At 44.7% G+C, this 22148-nt stretch overlaps 1 protein-coding gene across 2 annotated transcripts in view; it reads left to right on the top strand.

Moving 5' to 3' along the window:
- CENPK (centromere protein K) overlaps nucleotides 1–22148 on the top strand; it is an 83408-nt gene that overhangs the window by 37446 nt on the left and 23814 nt on the right. For both annotated transcript variants that reach the window (XM_068249853.1, XM_068249862.1), the window contains exons 4-7: nucleotides 8966–9022; nucleotides 12135–12207; nucleotides 17157–17203; nucleotides 21838–21920. In XM_068249853.1, the coding sequence (XP_068105954.1) occupies nucleotides 8966–9022; nucleotides 12135–12207; nucleotides 17157–17203; nucleotides 21838–21920 (260 nt within the window). The remainder of the gene's footprint in view (nucleotides 1–8965; nucleotides 9023–12134; nucleotides 12208–17156; nucleotides 17204–21837; nucleotides 21921–22148) is intronic.

Raw genomic sequence — 22148 nt, 5'->3', positions numbered from 1 at the left:
ACGAGACATTGCTCATGCAAATAAGCATTTGCTTTCGCATGCCTAAATATGCAGGGTCAAAAACCGCAAAACAATCGCCCTGCGGGAATTAGTTCATGCTATATAGCACTATCCAGGGGCGCCACGAGGAGGCTTCCCATTGCCCCCATACAACCGGGGGGCCGCGGGGGTCCCAGGCACTCTCGCCGCCTGGAACCCACACAGCGGCACCCCGGAGGTGGAGGCTGGGGGGTGCAGGCGATCTCCCCAGTGTGGCCAGCGCCGGGAAGAGCCGCCCGCACACACCTCCCAAGATTAAAAACAGGCACTCTACCTCAACGTCCATTGCGTTCTGCTATATGCGCATAACCTGGGCGCGACACAAGGGGCGGACAGGCGCAGATGGCCTGCTCCAGGGCTCTCACCTCCTAAAACAAGCCACTCACTACCTGCCCTCAGAAAAAAGAAATGCATTGCTAACATTCAAATTATACTCTAGTGATTGATGAGTCAAACTATACTGACTGCCACTTGCACTGACTATTAAGGAAAATCTGAGAAAGATATATCATTTGCATAATAATTTGGAACGTGGTATATGTGTCAAGGTGTGCTTGAGAAGTTTGTCACAACAGAGGGTACTTGGCCAACACAGTGATAAAGAGGTACATGCTATAATGATGTTGAAGTATAGCCCTAATTGAATAAAACACCGTATGAGGGCACCTATTCTACTAAGTGTCTTTTACCATTTCTGCCATACTCATTCTTTATGAAGACCCCTTCCATACGTTTTCTGCAGGGCTGTGGAGTCGTTATAAAAATCATCCAACTCCGACTCCACAGTTTATTAATCCACCCACTCCAGGTACCCAAAATTGCTTCGACTCCGACTCCTTAGTCTTCTACGTACCAGGTCTGTGGAATTGGAACAAAAATGCTCCGAAATCTCAGTTTATTGAAACCACCAACTCCGACTCCAGGTACCCAAAATTGCTTTGACTCCACAGCCCTGGTTTTCTGCAACGTGATGCGATCTACAGGTACCACAGAAGAGCATATACTGCACCGTCTGATGTTTACATACATGCGTTGCAATTCACCACAGAATCACAATGCACGGTTGCCGACAAATTCCCACAAATGTATTGCAATTTCCATTCATTATAATGCATGGAAATCGCAACCACATCTGAAAGATCTACATAGACACGCAAGAACCGTGCTTTGCAACGGCACTTGCGTTTCCCGCACCATGATTGTGGAGAAGGGGCCTAACATGAAATGTAGCAATACATCGAAGCAATTCCCCTGTACAGGCATTTGCAGTAGAGTATACTGTAAGAGATTTGTTTATTGCTGTGAAGTAGGTATGTATAGAAGCAACATCATTTTAGCCATAAACCTGGAGGCCACAAAAGCTCCTATGCAGTATGCATTACGTGATAAAACACAGCAGCTACTGTATAACGTGTCATGCAAATTGTCGCGTGTTGTGCGATCATTCCAAATCGGGAAGGAGAGGGGCGCAGCCTCACAAGTTTGCCTCAGGCAGCAAAAAGTCTAGGACAGGCCGTGCATAAATGCATTGCATCAAAATACAGCGACGTTTTGAAGCTTTACTGTATTTTGCTGCAATGCATTTATGAAATAAAATAAATTTAGGTCTGATTCACTTTATAAAAGTACAGGGGTCGACTTATACACGAGTCACAGGCAACTCTGAGCACACTGAGTAATGTGTGTACTAATAGTGGCATTCCCATTTGCAGTCATTTACCCTGTAGTAAGTGATACTTTTAGGAAAGGAAGTGTCAAGAAAACACAGGTCTGAAAGTCCTGGTCACAACAATTAACAAGGATGAGGGCGGGGGGGGGGGGGGATACTGGGCTGCAGGAGGAGGAGTGAATAATTGCAGCACTTGGGGGCCTGGAGATTGTATTGGCTGCACTTAAAGAGGAACTGTAACATGAAAAGATCCCCTGGGGGGTACTCACCTCGGGTGGGGGAAGCCTCCGGATCCTAATGAGGCTTCCCACGCCGTCCTCCATCCGTCAGGGGTCTCGCTGCAGCCCTCCGTGGAGTCCGTGCAGCGGTGACGTCAATATTTACCTTCCTGGCTCCTGCGCAGGCGCTCTGACGGCTGTCGGGTCCGAACTACACGGAAATACCCGATCGCCGTCGGGTCCGCTCTACTGCGCAGGCGCAAGTTTCCTGCGCCTGCGCAGTAGAGCGGACCCGAATGAGATCGGGTATTTTCGTGTAGTTCGGAACGGAAAGCCGCCACAGCACCCCCGCTGGAGTCAGCAAAGGTAAATATTGAACTGACAGTCGGCACAGTCGCCGGCTGTTCGGAGGGCTGCGGCGAGACCCCCGTGGGACAGAGGACGGCGTGGGAAGCCTCATTAGGACCCGGAGGCTTCCCCCACCCGAGGTGAGTACTCCCCAGGGGATCTTTTTAATGTTACAGAGTCTCTTTAAGGGACTGGAGGGGTTAATGGCTGCAATACTGTATGCAGTGCAGTCCTTAAAGTGAACCTTAAGCCTGTTAAAAAAAATGAGATTAACTCACCTGGGGCTTCCCTCAGCCCCCTGCAGCCGATCGGTGCCCTCGCAGCTCCGGGCCGATGCCTCTGGACCCGCCGGCGAACACTTCTGGTTTGGCCGTCACCGGCCGACAGGCATGGGAACGCGAACAATCACTCGCGTTCCCATGCCTGTCGGCCGGTGACGGCGAAACCGGAAGTCGTCGCCGGCGGGTCCAGAGGCATCGGACCGGAGCTGCGAGGGCACCGATCGGCTGCAGGGGGCTGAGGGAAGCCCCAGGTGAGTTAATCTCATTTTTTTTAACAGGCTTAAGGTTCACTTTAACCCGTCCTGAGCCCCAAGTGCAGCCATTAACTTTAGACTTATACTTGAATAAATAAAAAATTTCAGCTTGAGGGTTGAATATTGAGGTCGACTTATACACAACGTCAACTTGTATTCAAGTATATACGGTATATTGACTTGATGGTGCCGGTCAGATATAGTCTTCACTGACCTCGATCTGGAGTGCTGCCAGACCTACCTTGGCACATCACAACGTATCTAAGAGAAGTTCTCCACCATTCCTTACATACAGTACTGTACACCTGCACCTTAATATAGGCCCTTGAAATAATAGAGAAGTGACAACGGTAACCTATATATGTCATTCATTTATAACCTCGCAGGAATCAACCTATTAATGTTTTCTTCTATTTTCATTCACTCTAAGCTGCCTACATTAATTCATATGTGCCACAGAAACGCATAAAGTAACTGCAGTGTTGAGTATCTCCACGTACGTTGGAAATGTATAGACGTTAACCTTTATAAATCCATGTCTGTGGAACAGTTATAGAATAAAAATCACCTGCCTTGATTGGACTATAAAGTTGTCATCACATTGGGAGTCTGCCTGATGTTGTATAAAGGTCTTGGCTCTTATTAAGCTTTTAACTCCAAGGAATTCCTGTCCAACTTTTGTCATGGAAATATGTTTTTTCTAGAAAACAGCCACGTGCCAGACAGTAAAACAAAATGATGTAATGTAATAAAATGTAAGGTCTTTTTACCTGAATTTCAATCATGCTGTCCTTGTTGGAGAACTTCTCTGTTTTATGAGGTCATCTATTTCAGCAATCAAAATAAATTCATGGAATAAAAGCAAAAATCTATTCCAGTAACAGGTTCATACAGATGGCAGTGCCTTTTTATTATAGGTCTAGGTTTATTCTACTATGAATGTATTTGGTACTGCAGCTGATATTTGATTATAGGTCAGGATTCACTGCACATTAAATGCAATCTGAGGTAAGAGTTATATGGAGACTGCCCTGCTTATTCTACTTTAAAGGGAAGATTCACGCTGCACATAAAAAAAAATGCACTCACCTGGGACTTCTTCCAGCTCCCTGCAGTTGATCGATGCCCTCGTAGCGGCTCCTCTCCCTCCCGGCGTCCAGCAGTGAAGAAGCCGACCTCGCCGGGTCAGCGTCATGTGTGTTCCACGGCGCGGGTCACGTGGTGTTCGTGACGTCATCGGGTCTCTACTGCACAGGTGCAGTAGAGACCCGATGACGTCCCTACACCACGTGACCCCCCGCCGTGGAGTGCACAGAAACCGACCTGGCGAGGTCGGCTTTTTCACTGCTGGACGCCGGGAGGGAAAGGAGCTGCTACGAGGGCACCGATCAACTGCAGGGAGCTGGAAGTAGCCCCAGGTGCGTGCAGTTGTTTTTGTTTAATGTGCAGCGTGAACCTTCCCTTTAAACAATGCACATTGCCTGGCTGCCCCCCTTATTCTGTCTCTATTAATTTTAGCCATAACCCCTGAACAAGCATGCAGATTAGGTCAGATGCTTGTGGATTAGCCACATACTACTTTTCAGGGTTGTGATTCAGACAGTGATAATGCCAGAAGTTCAACAAGACTGCCAGGCAACATGTATCATTTAAAAGGAAATACATTGTTTTAAAAATATTTATTTCATAATATATCATAAAAAAAGTAAATTTAAACTTTATTTAGATTTTTGTACCTTAAAGAACAACTATCAAAGAAAGTGATTTTCTGTAAACCCCACATACCTGTAGAGCTTTTAGCGATAAACACTAGAAAGCTTTTCAGAGGTCTATTGTCGCAGCCTGTGTGAAAAAAATGCCTAGTTTATCAGCTGTTTGTAACAATTTGTGTCGGCATCGAGGGGAGGGGAGCCAGTGAAGATTGTTTCTGTATTCTGGATGTGCCTGGACACAGTCCACCATAGTAATACCCACAGTTAGAACTGTTCCCTGTAAATGTCATATTTTCTTCTAATAAGAAATGAAAAGATGAAAAAAAACTTTGTATTTGCTAGTAATTACTGGAAAAATTTGTGGCATTTAGAATTTATAATTCAGTTAACTTTAATAGTTAATTTTTTAAATTAGGCCCTATTAAATACTAGCGGACCTAAGCCCGTTTCAAAACTGGCTCGAGGTCTGTTGCTGCACATGTTCCCGCCGCAAGCGCGCACATGTCCAGCGCACACGCCCGCCGCTTGGCCCCGTCCTCTCTTGCAAGCCGCACGTCACTCGCCCTCAGTGTTTCTGCGTCCTTGCACATGTGCAGAGCACAAATGGACACACACAGGGACATGGGATGCAGAGACACTTAGCTTTTATTAGGTAGGATGATGGAGTGTCCTCAACATCCACATTTTCCCTCCTTGATGACCCTATGTGCCGAGGGTAATTTAAGGCTGGATTCACTCTTTTTTTTTTCTATGCGTTTTCTACAAAACTGAGAACCAATGTTAATTAATGATCCAGTTCACACTATATATATATATATATATATATATATATATATATATATATATATATATATATATATATATATATATATATATATATATATGAATATATATATATATATGAGTGGAGGAAGTCATGGTGGCCACACTTGCTTTTGGAGGGTATCATAGTGATGTCACTTAGGCAGGATTCACAGTTGTCTATCCGTTTTTTGCGTTCCTTTTCCTGCATGAGTTTCCTAACAGTGCTGCATGTGAAAAACGCCCTCAAGTGTGAAAAACTGACATGTAGCACTGTCATAAATCTCATACAGGAAAAGGCATGCAGAAAACTAATAGACAACTGTGAATCCAGCCTAAGAAGGGACATGTCAGGAATAGCAGTATTACCTCACCAGCGGAGAGTGCTGCGGCCGCCGCTTCCGCGTCTGACGTCGCCCTGCCGGCCGTCGCAGCCTCTCAGACATCTTGCACAGCCCCTGGCAGGACAGTTCTCTCCTCTGCACATCAGATTAGGTCAGCACGCTCGCGGGCGGGGCGGCAGGACCTTTATAATCTGAGGAGACGGGTCAGCTGATCTTGCGGTCAGCTGACACCAACCTGCCAATCACACGCTGCTGATTGGTTCAGCCCTCTGGGCGGGCAGCTTGAACTTGCTTTCAGTATTGGGTATGTGTAAAAAATACACCCCAAAACACATTTTACTACTTCTCCTGAGTACGGCAATACCACGTGTGGCACTTTTTTGCAGCCTAACTGCGCTAAGGAGCTCAAAGTCCAATGAGCACCTTTAGGCTTTACAGGGGTGCTTACAATTAGGCACCCCCCAAAATGCCAGGACAGTAAACACACCCCACAAATGACCCCATTTTGGAAAGTAGACACTTCAAGGTATTCAGAGAGGAGCATATTGAGTCCGTGGCAGATTTCATTTTTTGTTGTTGTTGCAAGTTAGAAGAAATGGAAACCTTTTTTTTGTATGTCACAAAGTGTCATTTTCCGCTAAGTTGTGACAAAAAATAAAATCTTCGATGAACTCACCATGCCTCTCAGTGAATACTTTGGGATGTCTTCTTTCCAAACTGGAGTCATTTGGGGGGTATTTATACTATCCTGGAATTTTAGCACCTCATGAAACATGACAGGTGGTCAGAAAAGTCAGAGATGCTTCAAAATGGGAAAATTCACTTTTGGCACCATAGTTTGTAAATACTATTAACTTTTACCCAAACCAATAAATATACACTGAATGGATTTTTTTTTATCAAAGATGTAGCAGAATAAATTTGGACAAAAATGTATACAGAAATTTTACTTTATTTGATATGTCAGCACAGAAAGTAAAAAAAATCCTTTTTTTGACAAAATTCATGTCTTTTTTTGATGAATATAATAAAAACTAAAACTCGCAGCAGCAATCAAATAGCACCAAAAGAGAGAGCTGTATTAGTGACAAGAAAAGGAGGTAAAATTCATTTAGGTGGTAGGTTGTATGACCGAGCAATAAACCGTAAAAGCTGCAGTGGTCTGAATGGAGAAAAAGGCTCTGGTCCTTAAAGGGAAGGTTCAGGCAGCGCTGAAAAAAATATATATATCCAAATCCACTTACCTGGGGCATCCTCCAGCCCGTGGCAGTCAGGCTGTGTCCTCCGCGCCGCTCCGCAGGCTCCCGGTGGTCTCCGGTGGCGAGCCCGACCTGGCCAGGCCGGCTGCCAGGTCGGGCTTCTTCTGCGCTCCACGATGCGTGTCATTGGTGCGCGCTGACATCATCCGACGTCCTCCGGGCTGTACTGCGCAGTAGTTACACCTCTGGTTTGGAGATATCTTTGTGACGACATCCATAGTGTTTGTGTGTAAAGGTGTTCCTGAGTTCAGATGCACTTGAGCCTGTGGCGAGGGTGAGGAGCTCCTGATACCGCCGACGCATTCATTTAGAAAGGTAATAAAAATGGGCAAAACCTGTGTATTTGTGGAGTTTTTGTTGTTGTTTATGAAAAGATTGCACTATACATTTTAGCCCTACCTACACATACCATCCTCTGATATCTAGATGTGTGCAAAAAGAAAAATTGAAAAATGGGCTAAACCTGTGTATTTGAGGAGTTTTTTTCCTTTGTTCATGAAAAAATTGCACTGTAAGGCCTGATATGTTTTGTCCCCAATCAGTCTCTATGCCCCAATCTAGTGCCGTAGCTCTGAGCTCGGCCCACGGCTTCACGTATAGACAAGTCCCCGCTTGAACAGGACACTGTCTCCTGACTTCGGTTACCCCTAGGTCTTAATGTGTAAGGCATACAGACTGAAGTAGAGAGGACAAACCCACCAGAACCCCAATGAGGCTAGTAACACAGTTCAAATAGTTTATAAGTATCACACAGGGCAATTACCTTGATTCAGGAGGATGAAGCCCTCGGCGTCGATTGCCAGTAATGACAGATGTATCAGGAACAGGCAGTGAGGGATCCAGGCAGATATGAAAGAGTACATGCAAGGTCCACATGCAAGGTTATTCAACAGGCAGTGAATGGTCCAGTCAAGGAGAGAGTTCATGCAAGGTTATTCAACAGGCAAGGATTAGTTCAAGTTTACTTAGTGTCCAGTAACTTAGCAATGGTTGGTCCAGTCGGCAAACAAGAGTATACAGTAAACAGGCAGAGGTCGGTCCAGGCAGCAATTAAGAGTGTCCAGTAACAGGCAGAGGTTAGTGCAGGCAAGGGAATCCAGTTAACAAGCAGAGGTCGGTCCAGGCGGCAGGCAAGAGTATCCAGGAAACAAGGCAAGGGTTAATCACAGCAGATAAGAATAGTCAAATAGTCAAATACAAGCCAAAGGTCAAGATCCAGCAATAACAACAATGTGAGTGCGCACCCAGCAACTAGCCACAGCTATGCTTATCACGGGTGATGACTGGGAGCACTCTGCAGGTTTAAATTTAACTTTCATCCAATTAGTGGCCGGCCACACTCCGCAAACACCATGCTGTCAGCTGACCGGAGTCAGCTGATTATTGTTTACATCTGCGGAGGGCGTACTGCGAAAGCGCCCTCCACCTATCAGAATGTGCGGCCTGTGTTCCAGCAGCAGCGTCGCCGGCGGGGAACAAGCGCCGAGACCCGGAAGCAACGGATTCCGCCCGGGTCTCGGTGGAAACCTCATCAAAAGCAGGTAGGTTCCTTATATGCACTGTACCTTTTGCCATATTCTAAATGAAGACCTACACAAATTATCCTCTGATGTCTAGATGAGCTGAAAGGTTATCAATTGCTGTGTGCAAAAATAAAAATTGAGAAAATGGATTGGATTGTGTCATGTTCTCAGCTAAAGGTGTCCACACACGATACAATAAAATCCGATTTTATGGCAATTTGATAAAAACGATTGGTTGTCCCCAAAAAATGTTTGGGTCGATTGGTGGACTTTTCTGATCAAGTTTTATGAAAGTTGAATTATGTAGGGTAGATTGTCAATTTCTTTGACCCAAGCAATCATTTTTTTTCATAATTTAGGATAAATTGAACGTGTGTGGTACATTTTTTTAAAATGTTAGTCAATCAGAAAAAATTGATCATGATTTTTAATTGAAAACATTTTAAAATTGCATGGTGTGTGTGTCCAACTTTGCCTACAAATTTACCTTTATTGGGTTTTGCATCTTTGTACACAGTGCCAGAACAAGGTCACGGGCCTAGATGACGAAAAGTTGCCAGAAACTGATGTGCAGGTGAGACATTTTCATCTTTTTCAGAATTCTGACAATTGGGAGGTGTCGAACCCCCCAGCCCCCCGTTTTATTTGTTATATTTTGCATTTTACATATACCGTAAAGTTATTTGTGTTTTAAGGATACCTGACTTTTAATTATTCACACTAAGTGCCGTCCGTTGGCACATACCATAAAGAGAAACAAAAGGCACTAAAACGCAATACCTGCTCTGCGTCACCATTGATTTTCATCAAAATTGGCTTCAGTCAGAGGAAACCAAAATGGCAAATACCAGGAACCGAATTCTCTTTATTTACTACCGTATTTTTCGGACCATAAGACGCACTTTTTCTCCCCCAAAACTGGGGAGAAAAAGTGAGTGCGTCTTATGGTCCGAATGCTAACTTTTGCCCCTCCCCCACACCCATCACAAATAACCACAGCGGCCCCTGCTAATGCTTGACACCAGCCAGCATACCTCAACTCTGTCCCAGAGATCATCTCCCCGCCTCCAGCCTCGAGTCCAGGCTTTCACTATCGGCCCCATGTTTGTTGCGCATCCAGCTTCCATGTGCGACTTCAGGTTACGTCTGCATCACTGTGTTTGGCTGCTGCTGAGGGCAATCCCGTTAATCCACGTGCAGCTCCAGGTTATGCACGCATTGCTGTCCTCTGGCTGCTGCTGGTAACGATCCGGTTAATCCACGTGCGGCTCCAGGTTATTTCTGTAGCGCTGTCCTCTGGTTGCGGCTGGTGGCGATCCGGTTAACCCACGTGCAGGCTCGCATCAGGCAATACAGGCAGTGTCAGATGTGCAGTAGCCGCCTTCTCTCCTGGGAGCCCGAAGAGCTGTTTAATTTGCGAGGAGCGTGGCTGGCAATAGAGGGGGTGTCCGCTATTGTAACAGCGTGTGGCTGTTACACGCCGCTCGCGTACCGGGACTACTTCCGCCACCAGCCGCAACCAGAGGACAGCGATACAGAAATAACCTGGAGCCGCACGTGGATTAACCGGATCGTTACCAGCAGCAGTCAGAGGACAGCAATGCGTGCATAACCTGGAGCTGCACGTGGATTAACGGGATTGCCCTCAGCAGCAACCTGTGATGCAGACGTAACCTGAAGTCGCACGTGAAAGCTTGTGAGTACACCTGCCTGACTACCTACACTATGCCTGGCTACCTACACTGCAGGCAACTATGAATGGCTACCTACACTGGAAGGGAACCTATGCCTGGCTACCTACACTGCAGGCAACTATGCCTGGCTACCTACACTGCAGGCAACTATGAATGGCTACCTACACTGGAAGGGAACCTATGCCTGGCTACCTACACTGCAGGCAACTATGCCTGGCTACCTACACTGCAGGCAACTATGCCTGGCTACCTACACTGCAGGCAACTATGCCTGGCTACCTACACTGCAGGCAACTATGCCTGGCTACCTACACTGCAGGCAACTATGCCTGGCTACCTACACTGCAGGCAACTATGCCTGGCTACCTACACTGGAAGGGAACCTATGCCTGGCTACCTATACTGCAGGCAACTATGCCTGGCTACCTACACTGCAGGCAACTATGCCTGGCTACCTACACTGCAGGCAACTATGACAGGCTACCTACACTGGAAGGGAACCTATGCCTGGCTACCTACACTGCAGGCAACTATGCCTGGCTACCTACACTGCAGGCAACTATGCCTGGCTACCTACACTGGAAGGGAACCTATGCCTTGCTACCTATACTGGAGGGGCACCTATGCCTGACTACCCATACTGTGGAGACCTATGCCTGGCTTCCTTTTTGTCTCAGGCAGCAAAAAGTTGAGAACCAGCCCTGCAACTCCTGCTCCACAAGATGCCCCTGTATCAGACGCACCAGGGTTAGTATATTTTTTTCCCCTGGAATTTGACCTCCAAACCCAGGTGCGTCTTATGGTCAGGTGCGTCTTATAGTCCGAAAAATACGGTATATAAAATTCACTGAAATCAAAACATGGACAGTACAGTACATCTTATGTATGTAGAACAAGTAGTTATCTACTTATGTATGTGTGTTGTTTTTCCTGGCATAGTATGGCTGTCCCTGCTGCTTTAAAAAAAAACAAAACAAAAAAAACAGGAGGCAGGCTTCTGATATCTGTTCGCCCCACTCAAGCTCCATTCATGCCCCCTCTGCCCCAGTAAGCTTACTCCCAAGTGTCTGGAAAACCCAGAAGAAGCACTGACCTCAAAAGTTCTTCCGGGGTTGGTACCATTTTCAATATTGCAGTGCTTGATTTTGCAAAGGAGAGGCAGCCAAATGGGACACCTGAGAGACTTCTGAAGATGCCGGATGCAGTCTGTAGGGGATGAGTATCCTGTACATATGTTTATTTTACAGATTTGGTTTTAGGTCAGGTGTCCTTTTTAAAAAGAAACTTTAACCCAGGAATTTTTTTTCTGGTTGCTTGAGAAGTCTTGTTAATTGCGTTCTGAATATCGAGGGTTTTACTGTACTATTTTTCTGTAAAGTTCCTCTTTAACCACTTCCCCTCTCCCCAGGTTGAGTAACTAGGTCTCTGTAAAATCTCAAATTTTCTTGCAGGGACGTAGCTACTACGTCCCTTCCTGCTCGCCCCAACACGCTACTACTTCAGGTGGGTAAATACTTTTTGAAGGCACTGTAACTCTCATAACTTTTAAAATGCCATTATTCTTGTGTGGAGGTCATGTGACAATCTCATGCCCTAATAGAATAGTGACATGGAGGTCCTAGGCATGCCCCATTCTCTGGTTTTGCGGGGATCAGTGGTCTGCTAAATCACCAGCTTTTGATACAGAAGACGTCGTCCTTCAGACCTGGAAGAAGGCCAGTGGAGAACAGGTTTGGAGAGATCAGAGGACCAGCGCTTCTTCTCAAGAACTAAGGCCCTCTGCCAGCCCAGACTCAATTTGTTTGGGGTGGGAAAGTGTTAGGAATTCTCTGTCTGCTATAGAGATCCTCACTTCCTGTCCTTATGATGTCCTGGGATCTAGGCCAATGTGAAGGGCTGCAATAGAAATAACGTATTTTAATTTTTCTACTTTCCAAAAAAGTTCATCTTTTTCATGCTTGTGACTACATGGCTTGTTTTTTTTATTTCTAGCTGTATCTTCAAATGTTAAAGGTCAAGGCCCTTACATCGGAATATGAACAGTGGCAAAATAAGAAACCAGAAAGTAAGTATCTACAATAAACTGTCCCTTCTCTTCCACTCCTAATTGTAGCTCTGCTTTTATTGAAAAAAAAAGTGTCCAGGTTACATTACAAGGATTTCAATGATCATTAATCCAGGGGCATAAAGTGTCTGCTGGCTTTCAGCTTAACTACTTAAGGACCAGGGTGATTGAAATCTACGCCCTGTTTTGATGGCTAGCTGGCTGCTAGGGCGTAGATTTCAATCAGCCGCTGCTGCGCGCATCTGCCGTTATCGTCGCTCTCGCCGCTGTCCCCCCACCGTGTACCGTCGCAGCTCACTTGCTCTGCCTGTCTCTATGACGGCATAGCCCTGTGCGCCGGTCAGGGGCCGATTTCATTGGCTCCTGGCCGTGTCTATCAATGTAAGCAACTCTCATAGGCTTACATTGAAAGACACGGTCAGGAACCAGTGAAAGCTGCTCCTGACCGGCTCACATGACTCTGCCGTCATAGAGACTGCAGAGTGGGTGTCCTGAGGATTGCGGCTTAGACGGCGGTTGAGGTGGGTATATGCGGCAATTCAGCGGTATTCCATCGTTATTGTACCAGCGGTCTCTGGTCCTTAAAGAGAACCAAAGACAAAGCACCCTCATGTATTTTACCATATATATCAATGGGAACATGACAGTAAACACCTACTCTGCTCTTTGTTTCATTTTTCACCTGCCTCCCCCTCTGGCTCTGCTTTCCTGCTACGAGGATACATAGCAGGAAAGCAGGGCCACAAGGGGGCAGACTTGGGCTTGAAAAGACATTACAGAAGACTGACTCGGCTATAATCCTCACAGGGCAAAGCGAGACTGCATGCTCAGTTGGAGATTTTATCAGAGCTGGTAACAAGAAGACTGAGCAGTGAAAAATGAAACAAAGAGCAGAGTAGGTGTTTACTGTCATGTTCCCATTGATCTGTATGGTAAAATACATAAGGGTGCTTCATTTCTGGTTCTTTTTTATGTGGGCAGAGACCGCTGGTACTTAAGTGGTTAAACTGGTAATTTTTAAAAAAAGACATCGAGGTAATTTATCTTAGTTACTCACGCCAACAGAAAACACAGTCCAAACCCATGTCAAAACCTTTAAATAGTCATGGAAAATAACTTATTTCGGGGGATAAATTATTCCTGAATTTACTACTCTTACCCAAAAATGGATCACTGCTTAATCACCTCTTCTGTTACCCCAGTGAGGCTGCAATACAGGTCCTTCTCAAAAAATTAGCATATTGTGATAAAGTTCATTATTTTCTGTAATGTACTGATGAACATTAGACTTTCATATATTTTAGATTCATTACGCACAACTGAAGTAGTTCAAAGCCTTTTATTTTAATATTGATGATTTTGGCATACATCTCATGAAAACCCAAAATTCCTATCTCAAAAAAATAGCATATCATGAAAAGGTTCTCTAAACGAGCTATTAACCTAATCATCTGAATCAACTAATTAACTCTAAACACCTGCAAAAGATTCTTGAGGCTTTTAAAAACTCCCAGCCTGGTTCATTGCTCAAAACCGCAATCATTGGTAAGGCCCGGTTCACATTAGCGTTCCAGGTCTGGCTTCCCCGGACCCGGAACGCTCCGTACACAGCGGATGGTGAATGGATACATTGTTAATCAATGTATCCATTCACACTCGTGCGCCGTCCGGATCCAATCCGGGATCGCAGCTCCGGGACTGTACGCCTTTTTTATCAACATGCACTATTTTTCAGTCCGTCCCGGTGCGGCTGCGGACCCGGGCCGGATCCTGACCCTTCGCATGCGGCCATGCTGTGCAATGAGAAACGGATGTTTCTCATCACACTGGCAATAGGACCGGATGCTTCCAGCACTGGTCCAATGCCACTTGGGTGGCCCGGACTACACGCTGGTATCCCCCAAGCTTGCAGTGCCTTTCTGGCACTGCAATGTATCTAGTTCCAGCTACTTTATTGTAGCCGGAACCGATACATTCCGGTTCCGCAACTTGTGCCGCCTTGTGGCCACCGCAGAGACCCGTACGGTCTCTTTGCGGGACCCGGACCCCCGGACACTTGCGGACTTGAACCGCAAGTGTGAACGGGGCCTAAGACTGCCGACCTGACTGCTGTCCAGAAGGCCATCGTTGACACCCTCAATCAAGAGGGTAAGACACAGAAAGAAATTTCTGAATGAATAGGCTGTTCCCAGAGTGCTGTATCAAGGCACCTCAGTGGGAAGTCTGTGGGAAGGAAAAAGTGTGGCAGAAAACGCTGCACAACGAGAAGAGGTGACCGGACTCTAAGGAAGATTGTGGAGAAGGACCGATTCCAGACCTTGGGGAACCTGTGGAAGCAGTGGACTGAGTCTGGAGTAGAAACATCCAGAGCCACCGTGTACAGGCGTGTACAGGAAATGGGCTACAGGTGCCGCATTCCCCAGGTCAAGCCACTTTTGAACCAGAAACAGCGGCAGAAGCGCCTGACCTGTACTTGACACTGGACTTCAGGCATTTTGGCATTTCCCTCTCCCCAGTCTTCCTCCAGACTCTGGCACCTTGATTTCCGAATGACATGCAAAAGTTGCTTTCATCCGAAAAAAGTACTTTGGACCACTGAGCAACAGTCCAGTGCTGCTTCTCTGTAGCCCAGGTCAGGCTCCTGCACGCGTTGTCTGATGTGAAAAAGCCCTAAGGGCTCGTTTCCATATAGCGCGCTCTCAGGCGCGCTTATGGAATTGCAATCGCAGGGACAGCAGACTGCATAGACTGCACTGTCTGCCCTTTCCTTTTCACGCGTGGCGATTCACCGCTGAATCGCTGCTCATGGTTTCTTTTATTTCGGGGCGATTCAGCCCACGATCCTATTCATTATAATGAATGGTATTGCAAGCTCCGCCCCCACTGGGAGTGACACGCGGAGCCACAGGGCTCGGCTCTGCATGGAAATGACTATTATATATCGTCCTAATTATTATATATTGATGTCAATTCCATAGATATCTCCCCTGAAACATTTGTGGCTGCCACACAAAACACTTGTCGGGGATAAACTGATACAACTTGCTATACAGTCTAAGAAACAAAGGTCTGAGGATAACTGTAACCTAATTTTTATAGTCTTAGGGCTCAGCCAAACCATAAGTGCATTTTTGAGCGCTTGTAATTGATTCGCTTTTTAAAAATCGCTCCAATTCACTTTCATTAAAATCGCAGTAAAAATTGCCACGATTTTTCGGGTACGCGATCGCAGCGTTTTTTTTTTTTCTTAAATCGCGATTCGAATCAACGTGAACAGGAGCTAGTTTTAAAAAGCGCTCAGAAGGCACTAACCACAATGCGCTCAGAAAAGCGCTTATAGTGTGGCTGAGCCCGAATAGCTCTTATGCTAGGAATGCACAATGCAGTTTCCTATCTGATCGACGGGAATATTTCAGATCGAGAAAGGAATCAATTTTGCAAAGTTATCATCGGGAAATCGATTCCTTGATTGATTGGGAGCTGTTTGGATATGTACACATGGCAAAATTGGATGGGAAATTGCATTATGTGTTCCCAGCATTAGCCAACAGGACCATTCCTTATACCTCACTAAGCTTGGAGGACATGTCTTGATTTTTGGGAATGCACAAAGTATAAACCCTACTTTAAAAATAAGCCCTCGTCACAATTCATAAAAAAGTGCATAAAGCTAAAGTATATGTGTAATTTAAAATCAAATGGCAATACGGTAGAATGCAGCAGAATGGATAGACCCTTTACCAAAGAAAACAGACACCCCATAAGAATCACACTCAAGACACCCCCCACCCCATGTTCGTTAATGGTGAAATAATGTATTATGACATGTTATTTCTAATCGCAGCTGATCGCGTGGGCGATCCTGTGCTAAAAATTGTACCGTTAGTAGACACCTTTAGAAAAAAGTATTTAGGCTGACCTGATGGTAGCGACCTGGAGATGCCCTTTAGTTTAATGCTGGGAGTATACTGTTCGTTTTTGAGGCAGATAGATGGTTATATAATTTCCGACATGTCCGATCTCCTGCTCAATCGTTTTGCTGCTCGATTCCTGATAGAAGTGAATGGAAAAAGATAAGAAAAACGAGCGGAAGATAAAAGAATCGACTGCAGAATCGAGCGGCAAAAATGATCGAGTTGAGAATATTGTGTTGTGTATGCCCAGCATAACTCTGTAGAGTGTTGTTATGGTTTACAGAAACTTCACTTAGAGGTGCATTTTTTTCAAGTCTAAGAAAATTCTAGCCGCTACACACTGCAGTTATGGTGGTGATAAAAAACAAACCAAAAAAAAAAAAAAGCGTATTTTTAAATGTTAAACTAAAGTAGTAGTTCTTCAAAAATACAGTATGTCATTAAACCCTTTTTATTTTGTTTTAGTTTTTTAGATTTAAAAAAAAAAAACGTTTTACTGATTTTATGAGTAAACCGTTTCTGCCATCATAATTTCCTGACAGTTTAATTCTTCACATCACTGCTTCTGTACTGCTATGTGTCTGGCGCTTAAATCTATGTCTTTGCTCACTCCAGCTTAAAATATCTTACTAACGTTTCCCATAAGACCTGCCCTTTATCCGATGACCTCAACAACCTGAGGAGAATACGTATGATTTTATGGAGACAGTGAGAAGATTTAACAAGAATAGATTGCATCCGCTTCCAAATTCTAAGATCACAGGAGGAAAAAAAAGAAAATGCATTAATCAGTTTTTCCTTGTTAGCCTTACGGTGTGGGCTGGAAAATCCCAGATACTTCCCAATTAGAGGCCTCCATGATTGAAGCCCTTAATTTATTTGTCACATAGAACCTTGCGGCTGATGCAGTCATCTCTGGCAGCGGTTAGATGCGTCTTGATTTCATAGACAGTGAGGAAATTGAGAAGTCGTCTTCTGTCAATATGTTCCCGTGGAAACCAAAATATTAACCACTATTTATTTCATGTCTCTTAGTAATCTCCCAGAACCAGGATGTTCTGCTAGCTGCTGGAAAAGAAGAGGTAACCCTCATTGGATTTCCCATAAGCTGTTTGGTTTATTGGCAGGCTTTGTGTGGGGAAGAGTATGAACCATTTCTCTTTTTTTCCTGGTAGAATACTTATTGATTAGGTTGACTTTTCCACAGGATCATCTCCACACGCAGGTCTCCATTCAGCCACTTCCTTTCAGGGCTCCAGCAGTAAATTGCCCAGGAAACGTACTATGCTTGGCTGACGTCAGTGCTGCAGCCAGCTATAGTGCAACGCTACGCGTTTTTTACCACACTTTCATGAGCTCATGTCACAGTTCATAAAAATAGAATTCTCTTTTATTATCACTGGAAATTGATGAAACTTCTGACCTGTCAGGATGATATCATGTATTATTTTTATAAAGTCTTTTGTCCCTGGCTTTCTGTTTACGTGGAGCTTGGTATTAAGCCGTAGCACCTTGCTCTTGCGTTGGCTGGGGTACTACTGAAGCTCTGCAAGGGTTTCAGGCAGTGCGGAGTTCATATAAGTTCTGAAACCCCCAACCTCTTTCTTAGGCAGGGTCCACACTTAAAAATGTTATCAACAGCTTTGCTGTTTTTCTTCTGCAATGTTATCCTATGATTTGTTCACATTGCATGCATGAATCTGTTTGGACGTGCAGTGTAAAAACTGGCACCTTGCAGCATTTTTTGCATGCCTGGTCCGGATCGTCACAGGCCACTGGTATGCAGGAAAACACATACAGACTCACACTTGCAAAAAAACACTAATTACATTGTGAAGGTGCATGTGCAAAAAGTATAATTCCCAGCTAATGTTTTTCTAAGTGCCGGTGATTTGAAAAGCACTTGCTTAACCTCCCTGGCGTTCTGATTCCGTGCTGCGCACGGCCGCGGGAGTTTTTTTTTTACCTACTTTTTTTTTTCCCATGTAGCTAGCCTATTGCTAGCTACATGCTTCCCCCCTCCTTGCTCCATCCCTCCCACCTTTCCGATCGCCGCCGGCATGAAGACCCGTCCGGAAATCCGGTTCTGAGCGGGATTTCCTATAGGGCTTCGCACGTCGCCATGGCGACGATCGGACTGACGTCATCGACGTCATGTCAGATTGAGTCCCGATCCACCCCTCACCGCTGCCTGGCAATGATTGGCCAGGCTGCGCACGGGATCTGCGGGGGGGCCCTCTTTCACGTCGGGTAGCGGGGGATCGGCAGCGAGCGGAGAAACACACAGCTAGCAAAGTGCTAGCTGCGTGTTTCAAAAAAAAAATTATTCAGATCAAAATAACATCTAGTATAAATAAGAAATAACTAGACGTCAAAGCGGAAAACACCTACAAATTTAATGGGTACATTTCATTTTTTTTTTATTTTTTTTTTAGAATGTTTTGCTACAGTTTGTAAACCAGATTGTGTTGTAGAGACAGGTGTTAGCAGTAGGTGGGAAAAGTCAATGCGATTGTAAAAATTGCAATTTCTATGCACATATATATATATATATATATATATATATATATATATACAGCTTGGAGTTTGACCTAATGCAGTAGTGGCTGCATTAAAATTAGCCAGTATTAGTGTACCTAAATTGCACAGTGGAAAAAAGTTGTAGTTTGATTACGTTCACCATTAATACAATACTATTAATACAAAATGTTTTGTGTAGCAATGATGTGTCATGGCATTTTCCCCAACAATTATAGCACTTGCCTTTAAACAGAATTGTTACTGTGGCATGATTATATATGATAGTGTAGACTAGAGACTAACAACAGATCTCTTGCTATGGAAAGGAGAGAAGGGACAGTGGGCAGCACACAACAGTGTTGGGGTAGGGAAACCAATGTGCTGGGATTAGCTGGACATCAATAAAGAGCTAAGACAATTAACCCTCCACACACTCACATGCAAATCCTCATGCAAATTCTTTCACATAACTCGTGCAGGAACCAATGCAATCCCTACAGCTAAGTTAGACAAGACAAATAAGACAAGACAAATAACATTTATATCGCGCTTTTCTCCTGGCGGACTCAAAGCGCCAGAGCTGCAGCCACAAGGACGCGCTCTATAGGCAGTAGCAGTGTTAGGAAGACTTGCCTAAGGTCTACTGAATAGGTGCTGGCTTACTGAACAGGCAGAGCCGAGATACGAACCCTGGTCTCCTGTGTCAGAGGCAGAGCCCTTAACCATTACACCATCCAGCCAGTTAGAAGCCGGGGTCTTCGTTACAAGAATAAAGTTTCTTGCGTAATCACATAAACTGCATAGATGTTCCCCAAGTTAGTATGTGTACTAACTCTGGCCCTGTAACATGCATAGCACAAACATGTGAGCATTCAGTGTGTCAAGCCTATCTGAGTATTAGGAGCACATTTTAATATGGAACCTCCATATTACAGATTAAAATATTTAAATGTCCTAGCTCGAGGTGTGGAGCTTGGATTCTGTGTTTTTTTTTTGCTTGTACTTTAATCTTTTAACTTAGCTGTGGGAATAGCGACGGTTCCTGCATTAGTTGTGTGAAAGAATTTGCATGCAAGTGTGCAGAGGGTTTAGCGACTTTGCTGTTTTATGTGCCACTCCTGCCCCCCCTTACATATTAAAATATTGAAATGTCCTAGCTCGAGTTGAGGAGCCTGGATTCTGTGTTTTATCATTAACTAAAGTGTTGGCATGCTGGAAGGGGTGGGGACACTACTGCACACTCTAGATTGTTGGATGAGGCAGTACCTTAAAGCAGAGCTCCCCAACTCTGTCCTCGAGGCCCACCAACAGTACATGTTTTGTAGGAAACCATGCACAGGTAGGGTAATTAGTATCTCAGCAGAGCTGATTAACTACCTCTGTGGATTTCCACAAAACATGCAATGTTGGTGGGCATTGAGGACTGGGTTGGGGAACACTGCCTTAAAGCGGAATATAGCCCAGCATTTCATCTTTGCTAAACATTAAAACATTATTTACAGCATATTATATGCAACCAGCATTTTTTTTTTACTAGACAGCATTCAAAGGGTTACACGCAGAGCTTGAAAGTTCAGTGCAGTGAAATGTGGACGCATCTGAAGTTGTAGATGTTATCTTGTGTTTACGTAAATGTATCAAGTGAGGAATGTGACACATTCTTTAACTGTGGAGAAGCTCCTGGACACAGACAGAGAGTCAAAGCATGTCTGTCTTCAATACATAATGAATAAAACCAGTTATTAATAAAATGCAAAGTCAGCTCATAAAGCAAAAAACTGTACTTTTGGGAACGTGTAATTTCTAAATGAATAATAATACTTATGCACAAATGCAAATATGATAACCGTATGGCATATAAAAAGTAGAAAAACATGTTTTTATTGAATATTATGTCAGGGTTTTAAACCGCTTTAAAGGACACCTGAGAGGGGGATATGGAGGATGCCATACTTATTTCCTTTCTAAACAATGTAAATTGCCTGGCTGTCCTGCTGATTAGGGATGGTCAATAATATTCAAATAACTTTGAGTTGATGCAGGATTATGCACATTTTATATTCAAATTTATGCAGCTTGAAAATGGACCAATCAAATTTTAACTCAGCAGGATTTGTTTGGTACATGTTCAAGCTGCATCAATTTGCATCCAAATTTGCATAATGCTGCAACAACTCGAAATTATTTGCATCTCATTGACCATCCCTACTGATAGCCATAGACCCTGAACAAGCGAGTGAGGAGTGTTCATCATTCCCCGAATACCCCTCCTGAAGAGGGTACCTAAGGTAACTGGCATGACCAGAAGATATGTATTAAGTTTCCCAGTGTTGTCAAACACTGCCAGCTATGGTCAGAGTTGGCGCCAATCATTTTATGCATGCAATCAGGTGGAAGATCAGATGTTTGACTGGATTTGCCGGATGCTTACATTAGGTATGTGATTCAGACTACTGATGCATAAAAGATCAACAGGATGCCAGGTAACTGGTATTGTTTAAAAATAAATATGGCAGCCTCCATATCGCTCTTATTTCAGGTGTCCTTTAACAGGTCAAGGCAGCGTTTACTCCAGCATATGTGCACTTTAGGGATGGCATGTAATCCCAGGTACTGCAGTGTTTGGCGTCAGTGATCCGTTAATTTAAAAGGTACAAGAGGGGCTCTGTACTAGAAAACAAAACAAAAAAACGCTTCAGCAGAAACCGTATGATAATTTTGTTAAAGGATACCATAGCCGAAATAAGATGGAGGAGCAGGCATATATTGTCAGATGTCCTGATGCCCACCTTTACCCCCGTTCTCCTCTCTGCCCTCCGGCAGTCTGGCTTTACTGCTCAAGCGCATACTGCTACAGTGCCCACGGCCGGGGGGAGCACACTGCGCAGACGCATGACGTAATCCTGATGTCATACGCATGTGCAGTGAGCTCCCGGCCGCACGCTGTAGAACATGCCCAGCCAACACATGCGCAGTAAATCCCGACTCAGACGACCCGAAAAAGGCTGCCCTTGGGGCTTTTAGGTAAGATGGGGCAGAGAGGAGATATCCCCTTCCCGTGGGCATCGGACAGCTGACCGTATAGGTCTGCTGCCCACGTTTCTACATCTTATTTCGACTGTGGTATCCTTTAAGAGCTGTTGATTTTAATGTTCTAAACTATAAGATTTTAAAATAATTGTATTTCTCTATACAGCTGGAAATAGTTGATCGGGGGCTGGAAATGATGCTGTCCAGTGTTCGTGACAAGAATATGAAGCTGAAGAGTGACCTGGAGAAGTATGTTTCTGAGAAAAAGGAAATCTACATAGAATAAGCACATTTTAGCATAAAATGTGTTACAGGTCTCATTGCCTCCAAGCTGGTTCCTTCGGGGAGTCCAATACAAGATGTATGGAGTCTCCAGTGAAATCCTGCTTCACGTCTGTGAAATAGTGTACACATATGGCGAGCATACTGCTTGAGCAGTCACAGGATCCGCATGGCACAGGCCTGCAGTGTATGAAC

This window comes from Hyperolius riggenbachi, chromosome 1 (genome assembly GCF_040937935.1).
Source record: "Hyperolius riggenbachi isolate aHypRig1 chromosome 1, aHypRig1.pri, whole genome shotgun sequence".
NCBI lineage: Eukaryota > Metazoa > Chordata > Amphibia > Anura > Hyperoliidae > Hyperolius > Hyperolius riggenbachi.
This window is presented reverse-complemented; position numbering and strand designations above follow the sequence as displayed.